The 24,533-nt window shown below is 47.7% G+C and overlaps 1 protein-coding gene across 8 annotated transcripts; it reads left to right on the forward strand.

Moving 5' to 3' along the window:
• The first annotated feature begins 236 nt into the window (after positions 1–236).
• LOC126992461 (microfibril-associated glycoprotein 4-like) lies at positions 237–24,321 on the forward strand. 8 transcript variants are annotated; one of them, XM_050851215.1, is made up of 7 exons: positions 237–383; positions 469–737; positions 916–987; positions 1,211–1,377; positions 2,743–2,869; positions 3,080–3,195; positions 3,281–4,030. In XM_050851215.1, the coding sequence occupies exons 2-7, from the start codon at positions 481–483 to the stop codon at positions 3,520–3,522; spliced, it is 981 nt and encodes a 326-aa protein (XP_050707172.1). In that variant the 5' UTR covers positions 237–383; positions 469–480; the 3' UTR covers positions 3,523–4,030. The 8 variants fall into 8 exon arrangements, with proteins under 8 accessions (XP_050707172.1, XP_050707170.1, XP_050707169.1 ...); XM_050851213.1 differs by lacking the exons at positions 916–987; positions 1,211–1,377; positions 2,743–2,869; positions 3,080–3,195; positions 3,281–4,030 and adding exons at positions 11,570–11,641; positions 11,865–12,031; positions 16,059–16,185; positions 16,416–16,531; positions 16,666–17,154 and having other exon boundaries at positions 292–383; positions 453–737; XM_050851208.1 differs by lacking the exons at positions 237–383; positions 469–737; positions 916–987; ... (2 more) ...; positions 3,080–3,195; positions 3,281–4,030 and adding exons at positions 10,594–10,880; positions 10,954–11,388; positions 11,570–11,641; ... (2 more) ...; positions 16,416–16,531; positions 16,666–17,154.
• The last annotated feature ends 212 nt before the right edge of the window (positions 24,322–24,533 follow it).

The raw sequence follows: 24,533 nt of genomic DNA on the forward strand, positions 1-24,533 counted from the left end.
GAAGTAACTATATTCTGTTCATTCATGAATAATTTTTAGTACCACAGGTATTCCAAGTGCCAATGCTCGTCTGATTGCAATTATTCAAGCACTAAATGTAGCTCATTTTCACAACTCGCCCAGTCACTCGCTATTCAGTATTCACACCCTCCAAACATTTCCTGACGACCTTCCCTTCATTATAAACACCTGTGGCCTGGTCTACACCCCCCCCCCCTTCCTTATCCAGTCCCCTTTCAGACCCAGGATCCTGCCGCTGGTATATAGTCCACGGTCCCCTCGTGCTCACAGCAACTGCTGCTACGGCTGCATCGATAAGTCTTCTTTGCGACACGTGCAGGCAGGCTCCCGAAGGCTTCTGCTAAAATCCTCAAACTCTCTAAGTAGGAACAGATAAGCAGCTGTTGCCGATATCCTTTTACTGCTCATCAAATTGAAAACGTAAGTAACAGCCTCGTCTACCCCCAGGACGTGGTCACCATGAAGGTGGTGTCCCTCTCCTTGTGGGTGGTGATGTTGGGTGCGGCGGGCGTGCTGGCCGAACAAGCCGACGAACGTCAAATACAGACGGACCCAAGGATGGACTCATGGACATGGACGTTCGAAGAGACGGACACAACGACGGACACACCGACGGACACACCGACGGACACATGGAGAACCACATCGACATGGACAACGCCAGGCACACCGGCGGAGACACCGACCGAGCCGCCATCAGTAAACATCATTGGAAGGTAGGCTGGCGATGATCAAATCAGGTTTGTGTCACATGGACGGTTATTAAAATAAATGTGTATTCTGTCACTTGTCCCACCACTTTTGGAACAAAAAAAAAACTGTTGGAAATTAATGTTATATATGTATCTCTTATATTCTTCCAATACCTCACAAATAAACTACGTCGACACCCAGGCCCGTGGACTGTGCAGACTACCTCATGGCCGGAGCGACTTCTAGCGGAGTTTACGAGATCTACCCCTTCTCGTAAGTGTGCTTGAGTGTGTGTATTCCAATACGCCAAACCTCAGTCACCCATAGTCATAAATGATCATTAAGGAAGTGAACGTACGAAAAAATACCTATTTGTTCTTCGTAATGATTATTGAGGAAAGGTAGGAAGAGAAACGTGGCACTGAATGAAGACAAAACCACAACTGTCGCTGAGCCAAGTCAGTACATGAGCTCCCCCTTCGCTTCGTCCCGACAGGTGCACGTGCGCCAGGTCGGTGAGGGTCTGGTGCGACATGGAGACGGACGGCGGCGGCTGGACGGTGTTCCTGAAGCGCCAGAACCAGACGAATCAACTTGACTTTAACCGCACGTGGCTCGAGTACAAGGAAGGCTTCGGCTACCCTGAGCAGGAGTACTGGCTGGGTGGGTATGGCAGGGGTACTGACTGGGTGGGTGTGGCAGGGGTACTGACTGGGTGGGTGTGGCAGGGGTACTGACTCGGTGGGTGTGGCAGGGGTACTGACTCGGTGGGTGTGGCAGGGGTACTGACTCGGTGGGTGTGGCAGGGGTACTGACTCGGTGGGTGTGGCAGGGGTACTGACTCGGTGGGTGTGGCAGGGGTACTGACTCGGTGGGTGTGGCAGGGGTACTGACTCGGTGGGTGTGGCAGGGGTACTGACTCGGTGGGTGTGGCAGGGGTACTGACTCGGTGGGTGTGGCAGGGGTACTGACTGGGTGGGTGTGGCAGGGGTACTGACTCGGTGGGTGTGGCAGGGGTACTGACTGAGTGGGTGTGGCAGGGCTAATGGCTGGGTGGGTGTGGCAGGGCTAATGGCTGGGTGGGTGTGGCTGGAGCACTGGCTGGGTGGGTGTGGCAGGGCTAATGGCTGGGTGGGTGTGGCTGGAGCACTGGCTGGGTGGGTGTGGCAGGGCTAATGGCTGGGTGGGTGTGGCTGGAGCACTGGCTGGGTGGGTGTGGCAGGGCTAATGGCTGGGTGGGTGTGGCTGGAGCACTGGCTGGGTGGGTGTGGCAGGGCTAATGGCTGGGTGGGTGTGGCTGGAGCACTGGCTGGGTGGGAGGTCTGTTACCAGCTTTGAAAGTGAACGCCAACTCTGGCTACGTGGGACGCTTTCCGGACGCCGCTCCTCCTTACAGGGTTGTTTCTTTACGAGAAAACCGCGAGTGCAGGAGACCGAGGGGACGCCCACGTGACTCATGGATGGGGAAAGTCGATCGATCTTTGAGGGGGCTTAGAATGGGTAGGACATCTGCGTGGAGGCTTGCCCGGGTTGATGTTTGGGGGTAGAGTCGGCGGGTGAGTGAAGCGACGCGCCTCCTGGGGTATGCTCCCTGCTCATTACCCACTTTTCTTTCTACGTACCCACATTTCTTCCTACTTACACATTGTTCTTCCTATCTTTTTTTATATTTTAAGTTCGGCCTGTTGAACAGGTAGGCTGTCTTGATGGGGCCTGCAGGTAGGCCTCAGCCTGTTCGATGTGCACGCAAGTGTTTATTGTGACACCATTTTGTTTGGCTCATGCTGCCCCCCGGAACTCCTCATTGCTACACTGTAAAAAGTTTCGCCAGAGTCCGAGTTGATAGGTGGTCTTCAGGACAACATGAACATAGTTTTAAGCCACTCGGCGATGACTGAAAATTGTCAGCTTGTAGCGGCGGGCTGGACTTGAACTCGGGCCCTCCAGGACACTGCGCCCGCACGCTGACCACTCAGCCGCCTCCTACCTACCCACTTTTCTTCCTACTTAACCACTTTTCGTCCCCAGGCAACAATCAGCTTCACCAGATGACATTCAGCCGCGAGTACACCATCCGTCTCGACGTCGAGTCTACTTCTGGAGGTACTGATTATTCCACTTACGATCGCTTTAAGGTCGGCGCAGAAGACAGCAGGTGAGCAAAAAGAAAGAAAGAAAACAATGGAAGAAAAATGAACACCTATATGTAAGAGAAGTAATAAAGATTGAAAGACTTTGCATTCAAATATGAGAACAAATTAATACATTTAGGCAACACGTCCAGAGTCACGGTACTTATATTATAGTATGAGCATGCAGGCCATGTTTGTTATTTTCCCTTGACTGGACATCCGAATCTCGACAGGTACCAAGTCACGGTGAGCGGCAGCCTCGTAGGGGGCACAAATCTCATCTCTTGCTTCCAATCCTTGGGCGGCCGCCATTTCAGTACACGTGACAGGGACTACGACTCGTACGGTGGTAAGTGAGCGCGAAATATTAATTCAGAATATCAATTATCTTATTACCGCATTCAGGTCATAATAAACCTCGCGTTTTGCTTCAGGTAACTGTGCGGCCAATAAGGGAGGCGGGTGGTGGTACTACAACTGCAGGAACTTTAACCCAACCAGCGCCTACAACGGCTCCCTCACCGTGTCGTGCTACCACTGGTACAACAGCAGATACCAGGACAACTTGAAGAACCTCCAAGTCAAGATCAGGCCGGCCATCTGCGACTCGACGATTAAGACCATCCACCTGAAGGACAACAGCTGTGACTGCCAGGAGCCACGCACGCCGCAGTGATGACCTTGTTCCAGGGCGAGACTTGTCGGTTTACACCACTCTGAGGCATACTGAACAGAATTCTTAGATACCTATACAGAATTAAAGAGCTGCTTTCAATGCACAGTAAAAAAAAACTTATTAACCATTAATATTGCTGTAAATACTTCAAGAAAGTGTGTTGGTTAATCGGATTATCAGAAAACAACTTCCATAGTAAATTCCTTGTCACAAAAACGTATAAATATTGAATCATTTTTCGCAGAGCATTCGGCATTAACCATTCAGACACTTCTTACACGCAGGGACCTTCCACAGTCAACGTAAAGTATCCTAACACAAGCTACCCAATGGTCGTTGCCCTATCATTTTTTACTGTTAAAACACCAGTTATACCACGACCAGGTTTACCTCATGATAGTGTCGAGATCATCACCCTAGCATACACGACGATATGATTGTATTGCTCTTTAGCAACTCTTTGGGTCATATTCCGGTCTGTTCCATCAACAAAATCTTGACAGCATCCTGTGAGCCTTTCTCTTCCTCATGGAGTTTATTATGTAGGTATTATCTTGCAGACATTAAGAAACACAGGGAGTTGCCTATTTTACTATCGATGAGTATACTAATAATCAAAGTTTATCAACGCCAAAACAGTTTTCTGAACGTAATGCTTCTAATCTACAATGAACAACAAATCGTACTAATCACCAGACGAGAATTAGCCTATATTCTCTGCTACGTGGTTCACCTTTACCTATTTTTTTCTGCTGTAGGCCTACTGAGTCACAAGGTAATGTAGAGGCACAGGTGGTCAACGGAGCCTGTTAAAACATCGGCCAGATATGTTCTCATTATGATGATGCTTGTCTTCCACTGCTTGGCGCCGATGCTTCTCTTTAAACAAGTTGTACAAGTTTATACAAGGGCCTTCCTCGCCCCTCGCTGCCCACTCCACCCCTCACACACCCTTCCACACTGTCCATCTCTCTCTCTCACTCACTTACTCATCACTCACTCAAGCCCCCCACACACACACCTTACTGCCCTTCTCACCCATCACACACCATCCTCACTATCTCCCTTACCTCTCATACACACCCTCTCAACCTGTCCTTGTCACGTCTTAGATAATGAAAGACATCGTCCATAGTGTTCTCACCCCCTTCCCATACTCTCAGCACCCTCACTGTCTTAGTCCTGTCATCCCTCATACATCACCCATACTGGTCTCATCACCCTTCACACGCCCTTCCACACTTCCTGCACGTGCCATCAGTAAACCATATGCTTTTTGCCCTTGTACGCCTCGCTCTTTGCTGCCTTGCTGCCCAAACTCTAATACGTCTTGAGCTATAAAAATGAAGCCGTGGGTAATGTGACAAAGGACGACCCATGGAGAGGACGGAGAAGAAAATACAAGGGCTTACGCTCTTTTGGATTGCCTGGTCATCCCGAATACATAATCAAGCCAAAAGTATAAATATAAATAGATAGATAAGTAAACAGCTACGAGAGAGAGAGAGAGAGAGAGAGAGAGAGAGAGAGAGAGAGAGAGATAGTGTGAGAGAGAGAGAGATAGAGAGAGAGAGAGAGAGAGAGAGAGAGAGAGAGAGAGAGAGAGAGAGAGAGAGAGAGAGAGAGAGAGAGAGAGAGAGAGAGAGAGAGAGAGAGAGAGAGAGAGAGAGAGAGAGAGAGAGAGAGAGAGAGAGAGAGAGAGAGAGAGAGAGAGAGAGCTCCTCTTACTGATAGTCTTCTACCTCTTAAATTCCGCCGCCATGTTGCTTCTCTTTCTATCTTCTATCGATATTTTCATGCTGACTGCTCTTCTGAACTCGCTAACTGCATGCCCTATCCCCCCTCCCGCGGCCACGCTGCACACGACTTTCTACTCATGCTCATCCATATACTGCCCAAACCCCTTATGCAAGAGTTAACCAACATCTCCATTCTTTCATCCCCTTCATTGGTAAACTCTGGAACAGTCTTACTTCGTCTGTGTTTCCTCCTGCCTATGACTTGACCTCTTTCAAGAAGAGTGTATCAAGACACCTCTCCACCCGAGATTGACCTCTCTTTTGGCTACTCTTTACTTTTTACTTTTGTGGGAGCGGCGAGTAGCGGGCTTTGTTTTTTGGTACTCTTTTTGTTGCTCTTGAGCCGCATCCTTTGATGTAGAAAAAAAAAATATGTTGAACATCTTCAAGTAGAGGGTGAATTAATCTGTGAATAGGAAGCATATATATCTTATGGTCTTGGTTATAAAGGAAGGTATATGCCAACTGCCACCTTCCGTTTTAGTGTTTTAGAACTGAACTAATGCAAGGAGGCCAGCCACGTGTGCTGCGCCGAGGCCCAGGAACGCCTAACACGGGGTCATCAAGCACGGGCCGCGCCACATTCCTGGGCCCGAGAGGATGCTCACTGGGTGGCTAAATATCTATAAAAAAAAAAGCTAAATTCAGGACGGCGAGGAGGCTCAGGGCTCTGAGGACCGTTGTTGAAATTTTAAATTGGCCTCGATTGTATTGCTTGAAAAAGAACGGAGTCACAGTAACAAAAGACTGAAGAGAACTGTTCCGAACAACACTTGTGGAGTCACGAGTCTTTGACCAAGACTTAGAGCTTACTATTACCATAAAAAAATAGTGAGTGGAGCAAGGACAAAGCGACTATAACCTTAGATGTGATTATGAAATAGACAACCCTTGAGCTCAACGTATTGCCGGAAACACTAAGTCCGTGACAGATCGCCGGTCAAGTATAAATTATTAAAAACGAAGCTAATTTAATTCAGTCTCGTGTAGAGTGACTGTAACACGCTTTATAGTTTTTTATTAAAGGACATTCTATAGTAGCTCCTCTTCCTCTGTCGTTTTGTTTTGATTTTTGAAGTGGGAGGGGGGGGGAGGGGCAGCGTCTTGTGGTGGCTCTTTCTTCTGATCTATCTCTCTTGCCCAAATAGCTCCAATCGATTGATGGTCAACTATAACATTAAAAAAAAAAATCTGCCTCCTGTACCGCTGGAAAAAAAAATCACACGAGTACACCCACGGCCGGCCTGGCACAGTGGTCTGCCCCTCCGGCTGCTGCGCCGCCCACGCCTGAATGGCTCTCAATGAGGTAAACACAGGTAACACAAACGCAGGAGTACTCTGCAAAAATCAGTTCATTTTAAACGTAATAATCTAGGAAAATGATTTAGCTCAATATTTGCGCAGGTGTTTGGCTTCATAATTATGGTCGCATCCAGGGACAACATATCATCGAGAAAAGAAAAATCAAGTTCAATCACACGAGTATTCGCAATCTTTCCAACATGCAAGGATGAAGAGATGCATAAATGATTCATAAATGGAATAATGCGAAAGATCTTTTTAAAACACTCCTGCCTTTCTTAAATGAAGAGATATGTGGCCGAGAAATTGTCGTTCATCAGAATCTATTCGTTGCCAGAGAAGACGGAAAAAAATGCAATAATACTTAATTGAAACGAAGTGCAGAATTAAGAAACCTTTGTATTCTTATAGACCAGCAAAATTACTCGCCTTTGATGTGGGTTGGGGTGGCACCTGAAAAAGAAAAGTTACGTTTGACCTATAAATTGACTGGTTTTCGTCAGGGTGGTTACTGACCTTGGAAAATGTGATGCTAAGAATGATGACGATGATGAGTATCGTAAGAGTGATGATGATGATGATATTATTATTATTATTATTATTATTATTATTATTATTATTATTATTATTATTATTATTATTATTATTATTACAATAATAATAAAAGAGGAGAGGGAAAAAATGGCTTTGAATATCTGACCATTACCTTCACCAACAATACCGTTAGGAAGGGTAGTCCACACTATGACTGTGGAGGGTAGAAAGCTTCTCGAATATTGCGACCCATTAAAACGTATACTTCCAGGGAGGCGGTGGCCGAGTGGTCAGCGTGCGGGCGAGGTGAGCCCGTGGACCTAGGTTCGAGTCCCATCGAAACACACTGATTTTTCACACCATCGCCGAGCGGCGGAAGATTACCCACATGCTGCCCAGATCTTCAATCAACCCTAACTTCAGCGACTTTGTTCAAGAGAAGAATCGGGGGCAGCATGGGCCGAGCAAGAGTCATACATCACGGCAGCCACTAGATATATAGTTCGCCTACGCCGCGAGCGGGCTGGTGCAGCCCAAGAGGCCCCTCAAGACACCCTACCGGAGTTATAGGCAGCACACACACACACACAAAAACCCAACATGTTCAGATAAGCGGCATATCTGGTTCAAACGGACAGGTATGACCATACCGATGATGGTGATGAAAATGATGACAAAGATTAAGACGGAAGGAAGCAAGGAGAAAAGAAGCTCGAGAAAGACAGGGTATTAGGCTTTATTAAAAGGACGGTAACCAACAGGAGTGCAGAGGTCATCCTCAGACTCTATTTAGCGTTAGTTAAGCCACACTTAGATTATGCTGTCCAGTTTTGGTGCCCGCACTACAGAATGGACATCAACTTGCTAGAGTCAGTTCAGAGGAGGATGACCAAGATGATTCAGGGGCTGAGGAACCTCCCATATCAAGATAGGCTGAAACATCTGAACTTACATTCACTAGAAAGACGAATAGTGCGGGGAGATCTGATAGAACTATTCAAATGGGTCAAGGGTTGCAACAAAGGCGATATAAGTAAAGTACTGAGAATTAGCCAGCAGGATAGAACATGCAGTAATGGATTTAAATTAGAAAAGTGTAGATTTAGGAGAGAAATAGGCAAGCATTGGTTTAGTAATCGGTTGGTGGGGGAATGGAATAGACTCAGCAATCACATAGTTAGTTCAGGGACGATAGCTTGTTTTAAGAATAGACTGGATAGCTACATGGACGAGGATGACAGGTAGTGAGGTGTGGGAGCAGTAAGGAGACAGGGTACTGGAGCGTACGCCCGTACCGAAGGTAAACGAGGATCAATCTTCTACCTGTAACCCCTGATACTACACCTCACCCATCGTGAGTATTGGGGGGGGGATTCTGGAGCTGCCCTGTGTAGGCCACTCGGTCTCTTGCAGTTTCTCTATGTTCTTATGTTCTTATGTTCTCAAGACAAAATTAAATAAAAAAAGGCGGTGTTACACGGAAGTTGCATGCAGCAAGAAGCGCGTTGAAAAAATAATCGATCTTAGTAATATACACGAGTGGTGTGATGTAAGGCAGTATTCGATTGGTACTGAAGATCCTGGGTATGAATCAGTGCACTAAGGGAACAAAAATAAAGCCTCGGAAACTAAGATCAAGACAGAGCAAAATTTTTCTAATCTGACTCGATAAACAGCAGTCAGTATTGTTTTAGGTGCTGGCTGGAGCGCCGGTAGGCTTTCTTGTGGGGTCTCTTGGACGACCCCAGCCCATTAGTGGCGTAGGTGAAGTTTATTTATGCCATCTGCCGTGATACGTGACTGTTGCTTGGCCCATGCTGCCCCCCCTCCCCTGTTGCTCCTCTTCACTGAAGTCGCAGAAATTAGGGTTGATTGAAGATCTGGGCAGCATGTGGGTTACCTGCCGCCACTCGGCGTTAGTTGAAAATTGTCAGCGTGCATCGGTGGGACTCGAAGGTAGGTCCCCGGACTCACCCCGAAAGAACGCTAAGCACTCGGCCACCGCCACCGCCTGTTGTGATTGTCTAAAAAGCAACAACACTGTAATGTGTATATATTATAATGGACATATGAGTGTGTGACTGTGTGTCTAAGCACACACTCATATGTACATTATAATATATACACATTACATCGCTCGGTCCCCTAAAAGTCGCGACCCCGCGACTTACCCCACCTTTAAATTAGTGTACTTATCCATGTTACATTCACGCAATGACCAAGCGATGTAATGTGTATATATTATAATGTACATATGAGTGTGTGACTGTGTGTGTCTAAGCACACCCTCAGTGCCTTTGCCAGGATGTTATGGAACACGTCAGACCTGATGGCCGTGGGAACACATGCTGAGCTAACGCAAGAATCAGCAAATGATGACTTTCATCAGCAGTCATCAACCGGAAGCCATACCCTTCCGGACGAACTAACAAGCAAATAAAACGAGCGAAAAACGCGAAGACGGAGAGAGAAGACAGTGGGCGGTGCTCAGCCGCCCTGTGCACAGTGGTGTGGCTGGCTCTCGTTTCGTGCGACTCGTTCACGTAAACTGTAAACTTTTATGTAATACTGTTAATATAGTTAAAATACATTCACACCTTTTTAATGTCCATGTGAGAGAGAGAACTAAAGTGAACTAAAGTGAACTTATAACGGCTACCGCTCGGCCAACTAAAAGGCTATTGTGTTATCTCACCTACTACAATCAACTTGTTAAGCAGGCCACGGTAACACCGGCCCTGTGACGAGTGAGATAACAGTTCGCGCCTTAAACAATAACACTTAACACTCGCCACCTTAAAAATAACGCATAAAAGTTACTAACATAATGGTGGCAGCGGTGGGATGGCGGCCGGCGTCGTCGCCTGGCAGCGGGGATGAATGGGCGGGGGAGCAACCACGCCCCTCCAAAGGTCGCCGCCAAAAGTCCGCCCTGGTCTGGCGAAGGTAAGCGCCCACCCACGACAGGTTTTGTCGTAGGCAGACAAGTGGGCGTCTCGGAATTGGTAACGAGACCCCGTGCAGCGGCGCGGTGTAGAGTCACGCGGCGGAGCGTGTCTCTGCACCCGGGTGCGGGTGTGTGCTGACTCGACTCACCGGGGCAGAAAAGGTCGCGGGCTGTGTCAGCGTTCTTGCACTCCTTTCTCTGTTTGCCCCTTGACGGCACTTTCTACTGTTAATATGATCTAGCGTCAGCTCATCACAGCTTCTCACGGCCAAAAGCACGACGTGTTGTTACACATCCTGTTGTGCGACACCGACCGGGTGCCGCAACGCATACACTCATACATTCATACACATATGACGATATATATATATTACAATACCACGAAAAAGTAGCTATATGATGCCCCTTCATGAATCACTTTTAGGTTCACAGGTATTCCAAGTGACAATACTCGTCTGATTGCAATCAAAGCACAAAAAGTAGCGCCGGTGCATCACTCTTTCACAACTCGTCCAGTCATTCGCTATTAAGTTTTTACACTCTCCAAACATTCCCTGATGACCTTCCCTTCATTATAAACACCTGTGGCCTGGCCTACCACCCCTCTCCCCCTTCCTTAGCCAGTCCCCTTCCAGATCCAGGAGCCTGCCGCTGGTATATAGTCCACGGTCCCCTCGTGCTCACAGCAACTGCTACTACGGCTGCATCGACACGTCTCCTCTGCGACACGTGCAGGCAGGCTCCCGAAGGCTTCTGCTGCAATCCTCAAACTCTCTGTAAGTTCGAACAGATCAGCAGCTGTTGCCGATATCCTTTTACTGCTCATCAAATTGAAAACGTAAGTAACAGCCTCGTCTACCCCTAGGACGTGGACACCATGAAGGTGGTGTTGCTCTCCTTGTGGGTGGTGATGTTGGGGGCGGCGGGCGTGCTGGCCGAACAAGCCGACGAACGTTTAATACCGACGGAGCTACCGACGGACACACCGACCGAGCCACCGACGGAGCCACCGACGGAGCCACCGACGGAACCACCGACGGACCCACCGACGGAGCCACCGACTGAGCCACCAACGGAGTTAGCGACGGAGCCACCAACGGAGCCACCGACGGACCCACCGACGGAGCCACCGACGGACCCACCGACGGACCCACCGACGGGCCTACCGACGGACACACCGACGGCCACACCGACGGACACATGGAGAACCACATCGACATGGACAACGCCAGGCACACCGGCGGAGACACCGACCGAGCCGCCATCAGTAAACATCATTGGAAGGTAGGCTGGCGATGATCAAATCAGATTTGTGTCACATGGACGGTTATTAAAATAAATGTGTATTCTGTCACTTGTCCCACCACTTTTGGAACAAACAAAAAAAAACTGTTGGATATTAATGTTATATATGTGTCTCTTATATTCTTCCAACTCCTCACAAATTAACTACGTCGACACCCAGGCCCGTGGACTGTGCAGACTACCTCATGGCCGGAGCGACTTCTAGCGGAGTCTACGAGATCTACCCCTTCTCGTAAGTGTGCTTGAGTGTGTGTACTCCACATCGCCAAACCTCAGTCACCCATAGTCATAAATGATCATTAAGGAAGTAAACTCATGAAAAAATACCTATATGTTCTTCATAATGATTATTGAGGAAAGGTAGGAAGAGAGACGTGGCACTGAATGAAGACAAAACCACAACTGTCGCTGAGCCAAGTCAGTACTTGAGCTCCCCCTTCGCTTCGTCCCGACAGGTGCACGTGCGCCAGGTCGGTGAGGGTCTGGTGCGACATGGAGACGGACGGCGGCGGCTGGACGGTGTTCCTGAAGCGCCAGAAACAGACGAATCAACTTGACTTTAACCGCACGTGGCTCGAGTACAAGGAAGGCTTCGGCTACCCTGAGCAGGAGTACTGGCTGGGTGGGTATGGCAGGGGTACTGACTGGGTGGGTGTGGCAGGAGTACTGGCTGGGTGGGTGTGGCGGGAGTACTGGCTGGGTGGGTGTGGCGGGAGTACTGGCTGGGTGGGTATGGCAGGGGTACTGACTGGGTGGGTGTGGCAGGGGTACTGGCTGGGTGGGAGTGGCAGGGGTACTGGCTGGGTGGGTGTGGCGGGAGTAATGGCTGGGTGGGAGTGGCAGGGGTACTGACTGGGTGGGAGTGGCAGGAGTACTGGCTGGGTGGGTGTGGCGGGAGTAATGGCTTGGTGGGTGTGGCAGGGGTACTGGCTGGGTGGGAGTGGCAGGGGTACTGGCTGGGAGGGTGTGGCAGGGGTAAATAATAATAATAATAATAAACGGTTTATTTCATGAAGTACCAGGCAGCCCTAGAGCTGAAAATATACATCAATGGAAGATGAAATGAAATGAATGAGACAAATGAACAAAGTAGTATGATCGAAAATAAAAAGGAAAATAGAAATAACAATAATAGCAATAATCATAGTAAAGATAATAATAATAATCACGATAATAATCACGATAATAATAATGATAATAATAATGATAATAATAATAATAATAATAATCATAATAACAACAACAATAAGTCCTAATGAAAAATATTTACAAAACATACAAATTGTGCTGCTCTTAATTTGCATTGTTGATATATTTGACCATCACGGGCACTGCGCTGTTCTTATAGCGGTCAGTCCGTGCCCGTATCGGGGCAATAATGTTGTGGTGTCGCACTGATTGCTGAGGGCGGTTCACTGCGGGTGGGAGGATGTGTCTGTGTCTGGGCTGGTTGAGAAGCTTGGTTGCGAACCGGTGTAGTAGGGTCTCGTGACGGTGTTGTAGGCTGGTGAGATGGAGGGAGTCGAGGGCGTCCTGGTAGCTGGTGTAGTGAGGGCCCAGGATGATTTTGCAGGCTCGCTTCTGGACGCGTTCAAGTTGGCGGCGCTGCGTGATGTTGATGGAGGAAGACCACGCTGGGGACGCGTATGTCAGTTGGGGAGGATGAACGAGTACACGCTCGCCAGCGCACACTCAGGGGCCCCCAGCGTTTTGAGTCTCCTCAGCAGGTACAGTTTATAGGTGGCAGATCTGGTGAGCTGGGAGACGTGCTCCTTCCATGTGAGTTTGTTGTCCAGGGTGACTCAAGTAGTTTTGCTGATGTAACTACCCGGAGGGAGTGTCGTTGATGGACACCACAGGGGGCAACAGGGCAGAGGAGGTGTTGATGTGGAGGAGTGTAGTTTTGGTGTCGTTGATGGTGACCATGTTTTGTGTTGTCCAGGTGGGTAGGTTGTGTAGTGTTTCCTGGAGGTGGGAATAATATGGGTTGCTGTTGTAAACTGTTACTCCCACAGTGGAGTCTTCCACGTACTTCCAGCCGTGGGGTGTGTGGGACAGCGCTTCATAAATTAGGATAAGTAAGCACAAAGGGCCCATTTTGGACCCTAAGGTACCTGCAAGTAAGGTGTAGAGGGGAGGCCACTCCTGAAATCTCACCACCTGTTTACGCTGGTGCAGGAAATCAGCCAGCCAGGAGACCAGGTTAGGGTGAAGCCCTAGGTTTATTGCTTTGTTGATGACTGTGGTGTGGTGAACTAGGTCAAAAGCCTTTCGGAAATCAATAAAAGCGAGAGAAACTGATGTTTTGCGTTTTTCAAGATTTCTGTAGGCAAAGTCCAGGAGATTAATTAGGCAGTGTGTGGTGGAGGTTGACTTGATATTGCCGTACTGTTGTGGGTCTATGAGGGGAGCAAGATGAGTGTAAGTCCACTTGAAAATGAAGGCTTCACACAGGAGGCTGGGAATGGGGGTGATAGAAATAGGCCTCAAGTCACTCGGTGATTGAGGGGTGGTGGTCTTGGGAATCAGGTGACATATGCTGTTTCCAGTCAGCAGGACACTGACTTTGACGGAAGGAAGCGTTAAAAATAGAGGCGAGGGGGGTGGCCAGCTCGGGGGCAAACTCCTGGTACAGTTTGATGGGGAGATCAGTGGGAGTGGCAGGGGTACTGGCTGGGAGGGTGTGGCAGGGGTACTGGCTGTTTGGGAGTGGCAGGGGTACTGGCTGGGTGGGAGTGGCAGGGGTACTGGCTGGGGGGGTGCGGCGGGAGTCAGGGCTGGGTGGGTGTGGCAGGGGTACTGGCTGGGTGGGAGTGGCAGGGGTACTGGCTGAGAGGGTGTGGCAGGGGTACTGGCTGGGTGGGAGTGGCAGGGGTACTGGATGGGTGGGTGTGGCAGGGGTACTGGCTGGGTGGGAGTGGCAGGGGTACTGGCTGGGTGGGAGTGGCAGGGGTACTGGCTGGGAGGGTGTGGCAGGGGTACTGGCTGGGTGGGTGTGGCAGGAGTACTGGCTGGGTGGGTTTGGCAGGGGTACTGGCTGGGTGGGTGTGGCAGGAGTACTGGCTGGGTGGGTATGGCAGGGGTACTGACTGGGTGGGTGGCAGGAGTACTGGCTGGGTGGGTGTGGCAGTAATGGCTTGGTGGGTGTGGCAGGGTACTGGCTGGGTGGGAGTGGCAGGGGTACTGGCTGGGAGGTGTGGCTGGGGTACTGGCTGGTTGGGTGTGGCGGGGGTACTGGCTGGGTGGGTGTGGCAGGGGTACTGGCTGGGTGGGTGTGGCAGGGGACTGGCTGTGTTGGTGTGGCGGGGGTACTGGCTGGGTGGGTGTGGCAGGGGGACTGGCTGTGTTGGTGTGGCGGGTACTGGCTGGGTGGGTGTGTGGCAGGGGACTGGCTGGGTGGGTGTGGGGCTACTGACTCGGTGGATGTGGCGGGGGTAGTGGCTGGGTGGGTGTGGCTGGGGTACTGGCTGGGTGGGTGTGGCAGGGGTACTGGCTGGGTGGGTGTGGCAGGGGTACTGGCTGGGTGGGTGTGGCAGGGCTACTGACTAGGTGGATGTGGCAGGGGGACTGGCTGGGTGGGTGTGGCAGGGGTACTGGCTGGGTGGGTGTGGCAGGGGGACTGGATGGGTGGGTGTGGCAGGGCTACTGACTGGGTGGGTGTGGCAGGGGGACTGGCTGGGTGGGTGTGGCAGGGCTACTGACTAGGTGGATGTGGCAGGGGGACTGGCTAGGTGGGTGTGGCAGGGGTACTGGCTGGGTGGGTGTGGCAGGGGTACTGGCTGGGTGGGTGTGGCAGGAGTACTGGCTGGGTGAGTGTGGCAGGGGTACTGACTGGGTGGGTGTGGCAGGGGTACTGACTGGGCGGGTGTGGCAGGGGTACTGGCTGTGTGGGTGTGTGGGGGGAACTGGCTGGGTGGGTGTGGCAGGGGAACTGGATGGGTGGGTGTGGCAGGGGTACTGGCTGGGTGGGTGTGGCAGGGGTACTGGCTGGGTGGGTGTGGCAGGGGTACTGGCTGGGTGGATGTGGCATGGGTACTGGATGGGTGGGTGTGGCAGGGGTACTGGCTGGGTGGGTGTGGGGAACTGGATGGGTGGTTGTGGCAGGGTACTGGCAGGTGGGTGTGGCAGGGGTACTGGCTGGGCTGGTGTGGCAGGGGAACTGGCTGGGAGGGTGTGGCAGGGGTACTGGCTGGGTGGGTGTGGCAGGGGTACCGGCAGGGAATGGCAGGGGTACTGGCAGGGTGGGTGTGGGGAGTACTGGCTGGGTGGGTGTGGCAGGGGTACTGGCTGGGTGGGTGTGGCAGGGGTACTGGCTAGATGGGTGTGGCAGGGGGACTGGCTGGGTGGATGTGGCAGGGGTACTGGCTGGGTGAGTGTGGCAGAGGTACTGGCAGGGTGGGGGTGGCAGGGGTACTGGCTGGGTGGGTGTGGCAGGGGGACTGGCTGGGTGGGTGTGGCAGGGGGACTGGCTAGGTGGGTGTGGCAGGGGTACTGGCTGGGTGGGTGTGGCAGGGGGACTGGCTGGGTGGGTGTGGCAGGAGGACTGGCTGAGTGGGTGTGGCAGGAGGTCATTCTCAACAATAGTACAGGTATTTTACTGTTTCTGTCCCACAGTTACTTTTAAAGGCAGCTTCCAAAATGTTCCCCAGGCAACGAAGAGCTTCACCAGATGACATATAGCCGCGAGTACACCATCCGCCTCGACGTCGAGTCTACCTCTGGAGGTTCTGATTACACCACTTACGATGGCTTTAAGGTCGGGACGGAGGACAGCAGGTAAAAAAAATAAAAAAAAAAAAAAGAGGATAATTAACACCGAAATATTTTAAATGCAATAAAGACAAAGTAACTTAGCACACAAGTATCTGAGCAGTAAAAAATACATTAACTAGACAGCACGTTTAAAGTTTGATATTTTCTTTCTACTTTTACATTCTTTGCAATGTGTCACGGTAGCATGGCTACGCTGTTTCCTGCTCCCTGACTGGACATCCGTCTCTCGACAGGTATCAACTCACAGTGAGCGGCAGCCTCAGAGGAGACACAAACGTCATGAATTGCTTCCGATCCTTAAGAAACCGCTACTTTACTACACTTGACAGGGACTACGACTCTTATAGTGGTGGGTGAGCGCGCCCCTTTGGGGAAGAGAAACTTTAGAAAATATTTGTAAAAAAAGATATACATATATAATACCCGTTATCTAATATAACAGACAACATTCATGTGCAAATACAATCCCTCGTTTTGCTTCAGGTAACTGTGCGGCCATTAAGGGAGGCGGGTGGTGGTACAACAACTGCAGAGATTTCAACCCAACCAGCACCTACAACAGTTCCCTCACCTTGTCCTGTTATTACTCGTACTATAACAAATACCAGAACAACTTGCGGAACCTCCAGCTCAAGATCAGGCCGGCCATCTGCGACTCGTCGATTAAGACCATCCACCTGAAGGACAACAGCTGTGACTGCCAGGAGCCACGAACGCCCCAGTGATGACCTTGTTCCAGGGCGAGACTTGTCGGTTTACACCACTCTGAGGCATACTGAACAGAATTCTGAGATACCTATACAGAATTTTAGAGTTTCTTTCAGTGCACAGTAATAAAAGATTTTGTTAAGTATTAGATGTGCCGCAAATACTTCAAGAAAGTGTGTTGGTATAACGGATTATCAGAAAACAACTTCTATAGTAAATTTCTTGTCACGGAAACGTATAAGTAATAAAGCATTTATCGCATAGCATCCTGAATGAATCATCCATGCAGAAAACTGTTATACGCAGCGATCTTCAACAACGAGCTTCATAACACAAGCTATCCTGGGGTGGCTGTCCAATCAATTGTTCCTTTTAAAAAAACAGGTTTACCATAACCAGGTTTACCTCATGACAGTGTCGATAAAACCACGCCAGCCGGAGCCTTTTTGTTTCTTCCTTAAGGTCTTTATTTTCTCGGTATAATTTTGCAGACATTATAAGAAACACAGGAAGTTGCTTATTGTACTATCATCGAGTATACTAATAATCAAAGTTTATCAACGCCAAAACAGTTTTCTGAACCTAATGCATCTACTTTACAATGAATCGAAATGATCATTAGACATGAGCTGCCCAACATTCTCTTCTACGTGGTTCATTTTTAGCTTATTTCTTTCTGTTATAGGCCTATTGGGCCACTAGGTTATGCAGAGGCACTGGTGGTCAACCGAACCTGTTAGGACATTGGGCAGATATTATCTCATTATGATGCTGGTTGTCTTTCACTGCTTGGCGCCGCTGCTTCTCTTTATACAAGTTGTATACTAAAGGAAGAGTTGATGGACATACTGCGGAGAAACTAGAACGTTTTTAACTTTGAATTCTTTACTGATCGTTATTCTTAGACGATACAAACAGCCCCCATCACCCCTCACTGCCCCCATCACCCCTCACTTCCCCCATCACCCCTCATTGCCCCCATCACCCCTCACTGCCCCCATCACCCCTCACTTCCCCCCTCACCCCTCATTGCCCCCATCACCCCTCACTGCCCCATCACCCTTCACTGCCCCCATCACTCCTCATTGCCCCATCACCCTCATCACCTCACTGCCCCATCACCCCGCACTGCTTTCATTACTCCTCAGACTGCTTCCACACTCTCTCTTTCGCCGTGGCCGTTAACGGACCAGCGACAGCCCGGTGCCGTGAATATTTCACTTTATCTGGTTTCTCGCCGTGAACAGTCACGGTGCAGCACCGGCTCCCTGCCTTTCCGCCTAGGTATTTATTCACCGGTGTGTTATCTGCAACGGCATTCCTTGGTGGACCATCGCTGAGGAAGGACCTTCTACCAGGGATCCAATGAACCAGCTCATGGAACCGCTCGCACACCGTCGTGGGACGTTGATGCGCTTTTTTTTTTACAGTAAAGGAAGCAACTCAAGGAAACATTAAATGAGAACAAAATGCCCACAAAGCACTACTCTTACAAAAAAAAAAATACAGAAAAGTGGCCAAAAGAGCGGTCAATTTCGAGTGGAAAGGTGTCGATACTTCTCTCTTGAAAGAGGGCTAGTCGTAAGCAGGGGGAAATACAAACGAGGTAAAGTTGTTTCAGAGTTTACCACTGAAAGAGGTGCAAGAATGAAGATGCTGTTTAATTTAACTCTTGCATAAGGATTTTGGACACTATAGTGATGAGCCAGAGTAAAATATCCAGTGCAGTGGGGTGGTGGGAGGGTGAGAGGCATGCAGTTAGCGAGTTAAGAGGAGCAGTCGGCATGACTGCCTTCTCTATAACGGACACGCGTCACACGTCGTGTCAGTCCTCTGACTCATTCCAGCATGCGGTGAAGAGTTGGACTGTTTTCCCTGCCAGCTCGTACTGCGTTAGAGAGAACACCCTACGAGCCGAGGCAGTCTTGGTGGCACTTGCCCCTTTCCGTGCATGCGCAAGCTTTTTTTTCTAAAACTCTCTTGTTTCATGTTTCCTGTCAGAGAGAGAGAGAGAGAGAGAGAGAGAGAGAGAGAGAGAGAGAGAGAGAGAGAGAGAGAGAGAATCAATAAAAATAAGGTATATTTCTGATAACAATAACTCATGTCTAAATAAAACATTGACAACCACTCTAGATGTACTTTTATTCTCATTGTCGGGAAATATTATAAATTTGTTCCTGTGCCTATGATGGATAATGTTGGTCCCGCTGGCTCTGGATTGGCTCATATGTTTAGAACATCGAGTTACGCCAATGACCTCTGATGAAATAACTAAATTATTTTGTTTTGTAATATCTTTCAGCCCTCAGCTATATTGCAATTGCCAAATGCTTGTCATTTCTATTCAGTTCAAATATAACAATAAACCTACCCATTATACAATAACGCCCGTTCATCCGTCCGACACACGTAACCACCACACCCGTCTGTTACACCTGCACGCTGCACACCTGCCCCTTGCTCGCTGGCATTACCTGCGCCGGATGAACGCAGTGCCTGATATATACGCATAAAAAAACGTGTGGAAGTGTTAACAATATACAAGTCAAAAAATGGGGCACATTTTGCCTTTAAAGCATTCATTATTTACTGGAAGTTTAATTTATAAAATAAATTTAATCTAAAAAAAAAAATCTTCTTATTTTTATAAGAATAGCTTTATGGGAAAAAAATTAGGAAAAAGAAAAAAATAAGCTTACATTACAAACAATAGCCAAAAACGGCTGTACAAAAAAAAAAAAAAACAGAGAGAAATAGGAAAAATGTATCTTTTGCAGATTAGTTAAAAGGTTGAACGATACATTGGTAAATTATAATATTAGTGATGATAAAGGTGATGACAACAATATTAATAATAGTACTCATAGTAATAAAAATTAGAAAAATAATAACAATATTAATAGTAATAATAATAATAATAGTAGTTATAATAATAGTAATATGAATAAAAATAATGGTAATAAAATAATAATAATAATAATAATAATAATAATAATAATAATAATAATAATAATAATAATAATAATAATAATAATAATAATAATAATAATAAAAAAATAATAATAATAATAATAATAATAATAATAATAATAATAATAATAATAATAATAATAATAATAATAATAATAATAATAATAATAATAATAATAATAATAATAATAATAATAATAATAATAATAATAATAATAATAATAATAATAATAATAATGATAATAATAATAATAATAAATAAATAAAAATAATAGTAGAATTATATTAGTAATAGTAGCAACAATAATAATGGCAATGCTGCTGATAATGATAAAGTTGAAGACATTCGTATTCGTTAGTATTTGAAGTATTCGGATTCGTATTCGAATACAGAACTCTTGTATTCACTCCATCCCTGGCTAATAACAGCTAAAGATGATGGTTATAATGATGATGGTGATGATGATGATGATAAAGATTATGGTGATGATGATGACTTGCTGGATGAAATAATTCTTCCATTTGATGTGTAAATGCTATAGTGATAACCAACCATTGATAACACTCCTTCCTTTCTTTAATGCAAAGAAAGATCCGTGATTGCGAAATTGCCGTACATCAATATTTATTCGTTGCCCAAGACGATGAAAGGGACCACAAGCTTTAATATTAAGATGCATTGAAGATCTAATGACCTTCCCCATAAATCTTTATGCCCAGTAATAATAATCACGCGTGTATGGATGCATTAAATGTGAGTCACGGTGGCACCTGTAAAAACTATCTGGCCTATTCCCCACTTGACCGCCAATAGCGTGGACTATTTACCCTCCAAAAAGTGACGCAAGTAGAGATGGGGATGATGATTGTCATAGTATAATGATGATGATGGTCATGACGATAATGATGATGATGATGATAATATTGATGATGATGATTATGACGGAAGAAAGACAGGAGAAAGGAAACACGAGGAAAATAAAATGAAATAACACAGCAGTGTACAAGAGGAGTGTGATGTCTTCAGTATTCGGGATGTAATGAAGGTCATTGATGTACGTCGGTGAACTGAGGGAACAAATGCAAAGCTTCGGAGGCTGAGAGTCAAGACAAAGCCAAATGTTTCAAATCCCACTCAATAACACATTACTGTTAAGCTTGCTACGATTGTATTCAGAACAAGAACAGTACCAGAGCAAGCCTACCTACTCTATGTCCTTTTCGAAGTCCTGGGTCCATAAATATTGAAAGGTTCAATACTCGTCTGATTGCAATTAAAGAACTAAAAATAGCGCCGGTGCATCACTCTTTCACAACTCGTCCATTCACTCGCTATTCAGCGTTCACACTCTCCAAACATTTCCTGATGATCTTCCCTTCATTATAAACACCTGTGGCCTGGTCTACCCTCCCTCCTTCCTCATCCAGTCCCCTTTCAGACCCAGGAGCCTGCTGCTGGTATATAGTTCACGGTCCTCTCGTGTTCACACCAATTGCTGCTACGGCTGCATCGACACGTCTCCACAGCAACACGTGCAAGCAGCCTCCCGACGGCTTCTGCTACAATCCTCAAACTCTCTGTAAGCTAGAACGGATAAGCAGCTGTTGGTGATATCCTTGTACTGCTCACCAAACTTAAAACACAAGTCACAGCCTCGTCTACCCCCAGGACGTGGACACCATGAAGGTGGTATCGCTCTTCGTGTGGGTGGTGGTGCTAGGGGCGGCGGGTGTGCTAGCCGAACACGCCCACAGCCCACCAGTTGATGAACGCGCCAAAGCACCCGCGGCAGACAATCGCAATTCATCACTGAACATCGTCGGAAGGTAGACAGACGATGATCAAGTCAGCGTTGTAACACTAGGATGCTAACATACACACCCGGTGCTCCACCAAAGAGGACAAAGTTCTGGATAATTAAAATTGTTTCAGAATGGTTTTGGTCTAAAGTAAATTCGTTGGAGGACAGCACGGCTTAGAATCTTTCGAAAGTATTTACCATATATTTCAACTTGTCACTAATTAACTACTTTTACGCCCAGACCCGTGGACTGTGCAGATTACCTCATGGCCGGGGCTACATCCAGCGGAGTCTACGAGATTTACCCCTTCTCGTAAGTGTGCCTGAGTGGTGTGTTCCAACCTTCAGTCAGCCATAGTTCATTATATATTATTTAAGAAGCAATTTTACGAGAAAACTTGTTTCCTATTTTTAATGATTGCTACAAGACAGTGGTTGTGCTCCACCACGCCACACCTTAGACTGCCAGAGTTCAATATTTGTTATTGAACACGCAAAAACAAATCATCTACATAACAACTTCTACAAGAAAATGGTTGTGTTCCAACACGCCAATCTTCAGCTTTTATTATCATTATTGTTTTTAATATGAGCAGGCAAATTTTTGAAAAAAATAATCGATGAGTCAAGTCAGTACATGAGCTCCCCCTTCGCTTCGTCCCGACAGGTGCACGTGCGGCAGGTCGGTGAGGGTCTGGTGCGACATGGAGACGGACGGCGGCGGCTGGACGGTGTTCCTGAAGCGCCAGAACCAGACGAGTCAACTTGACTTTAACCGCACGTGGCTCGAGTACAAGGAAGGCTTCGGTTCCCCTGAGCAGGAGTACTGGCTGGGTGGGTGTGGCGGGGGTACTGGCTGGGTGGGTGTGGCAGGGGTACTGGCTGGGTGGGTATGGCAGGGGTACTGGCTAGGTGGGTGTGGCAGGGGTAATGGCTAGGTGGGTGTAACAGGGCTACCGGCTGGGTGGGTGTGGCAGTGGTACTGACTGGGTGGGTATGGCAGGGGTACTGATTGGGTGGGTGTGGCGGGGGTATTGGCTAGGTGGGTGTGACAGGGGTACTGACTAGGTGGGTGTGACAGGGCTATTGGCTCGGTGGGTGTGGCAGGGGTACTGTCTGGGTGGGTGGGTGTGCTAGGCGTACTGGCTGGGTGGGTGTGACAGGGGTATTGGCTAGGTGGGTGTGGCGGGGGTACTAGTTGGGTGGGTGTGGTAGGGGTATTGGTTGGGTGGGTGTGACAGAGGCACTGGCTGGGTTAGTGCGGCAGGGGAATTGGCTAGGTGGGCGTGGCAGGAAGTCATCCTCAGCAACCGTACAGCTCAGTACAGTACAACAACAGTTTTGTCCATTCCGTGTCAGAGATAATTTGAAAGTAAGATTCCAAAATGTTTCCCAGGCAACGAACTCCTTCACCAGATGACATTCAGCCGCGAGTACTCAGTCCGCCTCGATGTCCATTCGACTTCTGGGGGTAATGATTACGGAACGTACGAACGGTTTAGGATCGACGATGAGGACACCAGGTAAAAAAAAAAAAAAAAAAAAAAGGTGGACCTTAAATAAACATTCATATATGAGATATCTATTAAGTACATTAAATAGATAGCACGTTTAGAATCTGACGCTTTTGTTTCATCTTGTACTTTAATGTTCTTTACGGCACTATGAGAATGTAGGACCTATTTCCCTCCCTCTGATCCACATCCGCATCTTGGCAGGTACCGGACTACACTGAGCGGCAAACTCGACGGAGGCGAAAGGACCAAATTATGCATGTCTTACTTAAGCGGACGCTACTTTACTACCCGTGACAGGGACTACGACTCTTATAGTGGTGGGTGCCAGCGTCCCTTGGGGATGCCAAAATTATGGAAATATTTATATTAACATATATGTATTTTTTTCTAATATCCAATAATGAATGCTTCTATATGTCAAAAAACAAATAACTCTGTTATGTTTCAGGCAACTGTGCAGCCAAGCAGGGAGGCGGATGGTGGTACTACGACTGCAGAAAATTCAACCCAACCAGCATCTACAACAGTTCCTCCATAGACATGCTCTGCTATACTAGCTCGTATACACAGAAGGTGACGAACATCGAGCTCAAGCTCAGGCCGGCCATCTGCGACTCTTCGATTAAGACCATCCACCTGCAGGACATCAGCTGCGGCTGCCAGAATACAGCCGAACTCATGCCCTAGTGATGATCTTGTTCTGGACTCCTAGAGCGTTCATGTCTCGCCGACACGTCAGTTTACACCATTCTGAGCACAGTTCTGAGTCAGGAGCTTATCTCAATACACAGTGAAAAGATTTTAATAAATACTTAACTTGAAAACGTGTTAGTTAAAGTGTTATCAGAAGACAATATCGATAAAAGAGTTCATGTCCCATAATCATATAAATAATAAGGCAGATTTGTGCATTGTATCCTGCATGACACGATGTACAGTACGCAGCGACCTTCAACCAGACACCAACGAGCATCACAACACAATCCATACTGTGGTCGTTGTCCACTCTATTGTTCCATTTAGAATACCAAATTTACCTCAAGATCATGTCGATATCCTGATACGAGCTGTCACTGTTCCTCACTTGAAACACTTTCGGACATTTTTCAGTTTCTTCCATCAATAAAATCTCGAGACCTTCCTCTGAGCCTTTTTGTTCTTCTTAAACTCTAATATATTCATCATTAACTTTGCTTTGTCCGTATATTTTTGCTTCTTTTATAAAGACAGAGTTTTTAATTATCTTATTGGTGCACGAGAATACTGATATAAGCAGTCAAAGTTATATCAACGCCAACACACTTCTCTGGACCGAAGACTCAAGACTACTTAACTGCAGCTGGTCAGAATTACT

Source organism: Eriocheir sinensis, unplaced genomic scaffold (genome assembly GCF_024679095.1).
Source record: "Eriocheir sinensis breed Jianghai 21 unplaced genomic scaffold, ASM2467909v1 Scaffold47, whole genome shotgun sequence".
NCBI classification, from domain to species: Eukaryota; Metazoa; Arthropoda; class Malacostraca; order Decapoda; family Varunidae; genus Eriocheir; species Eriocheir sinensis.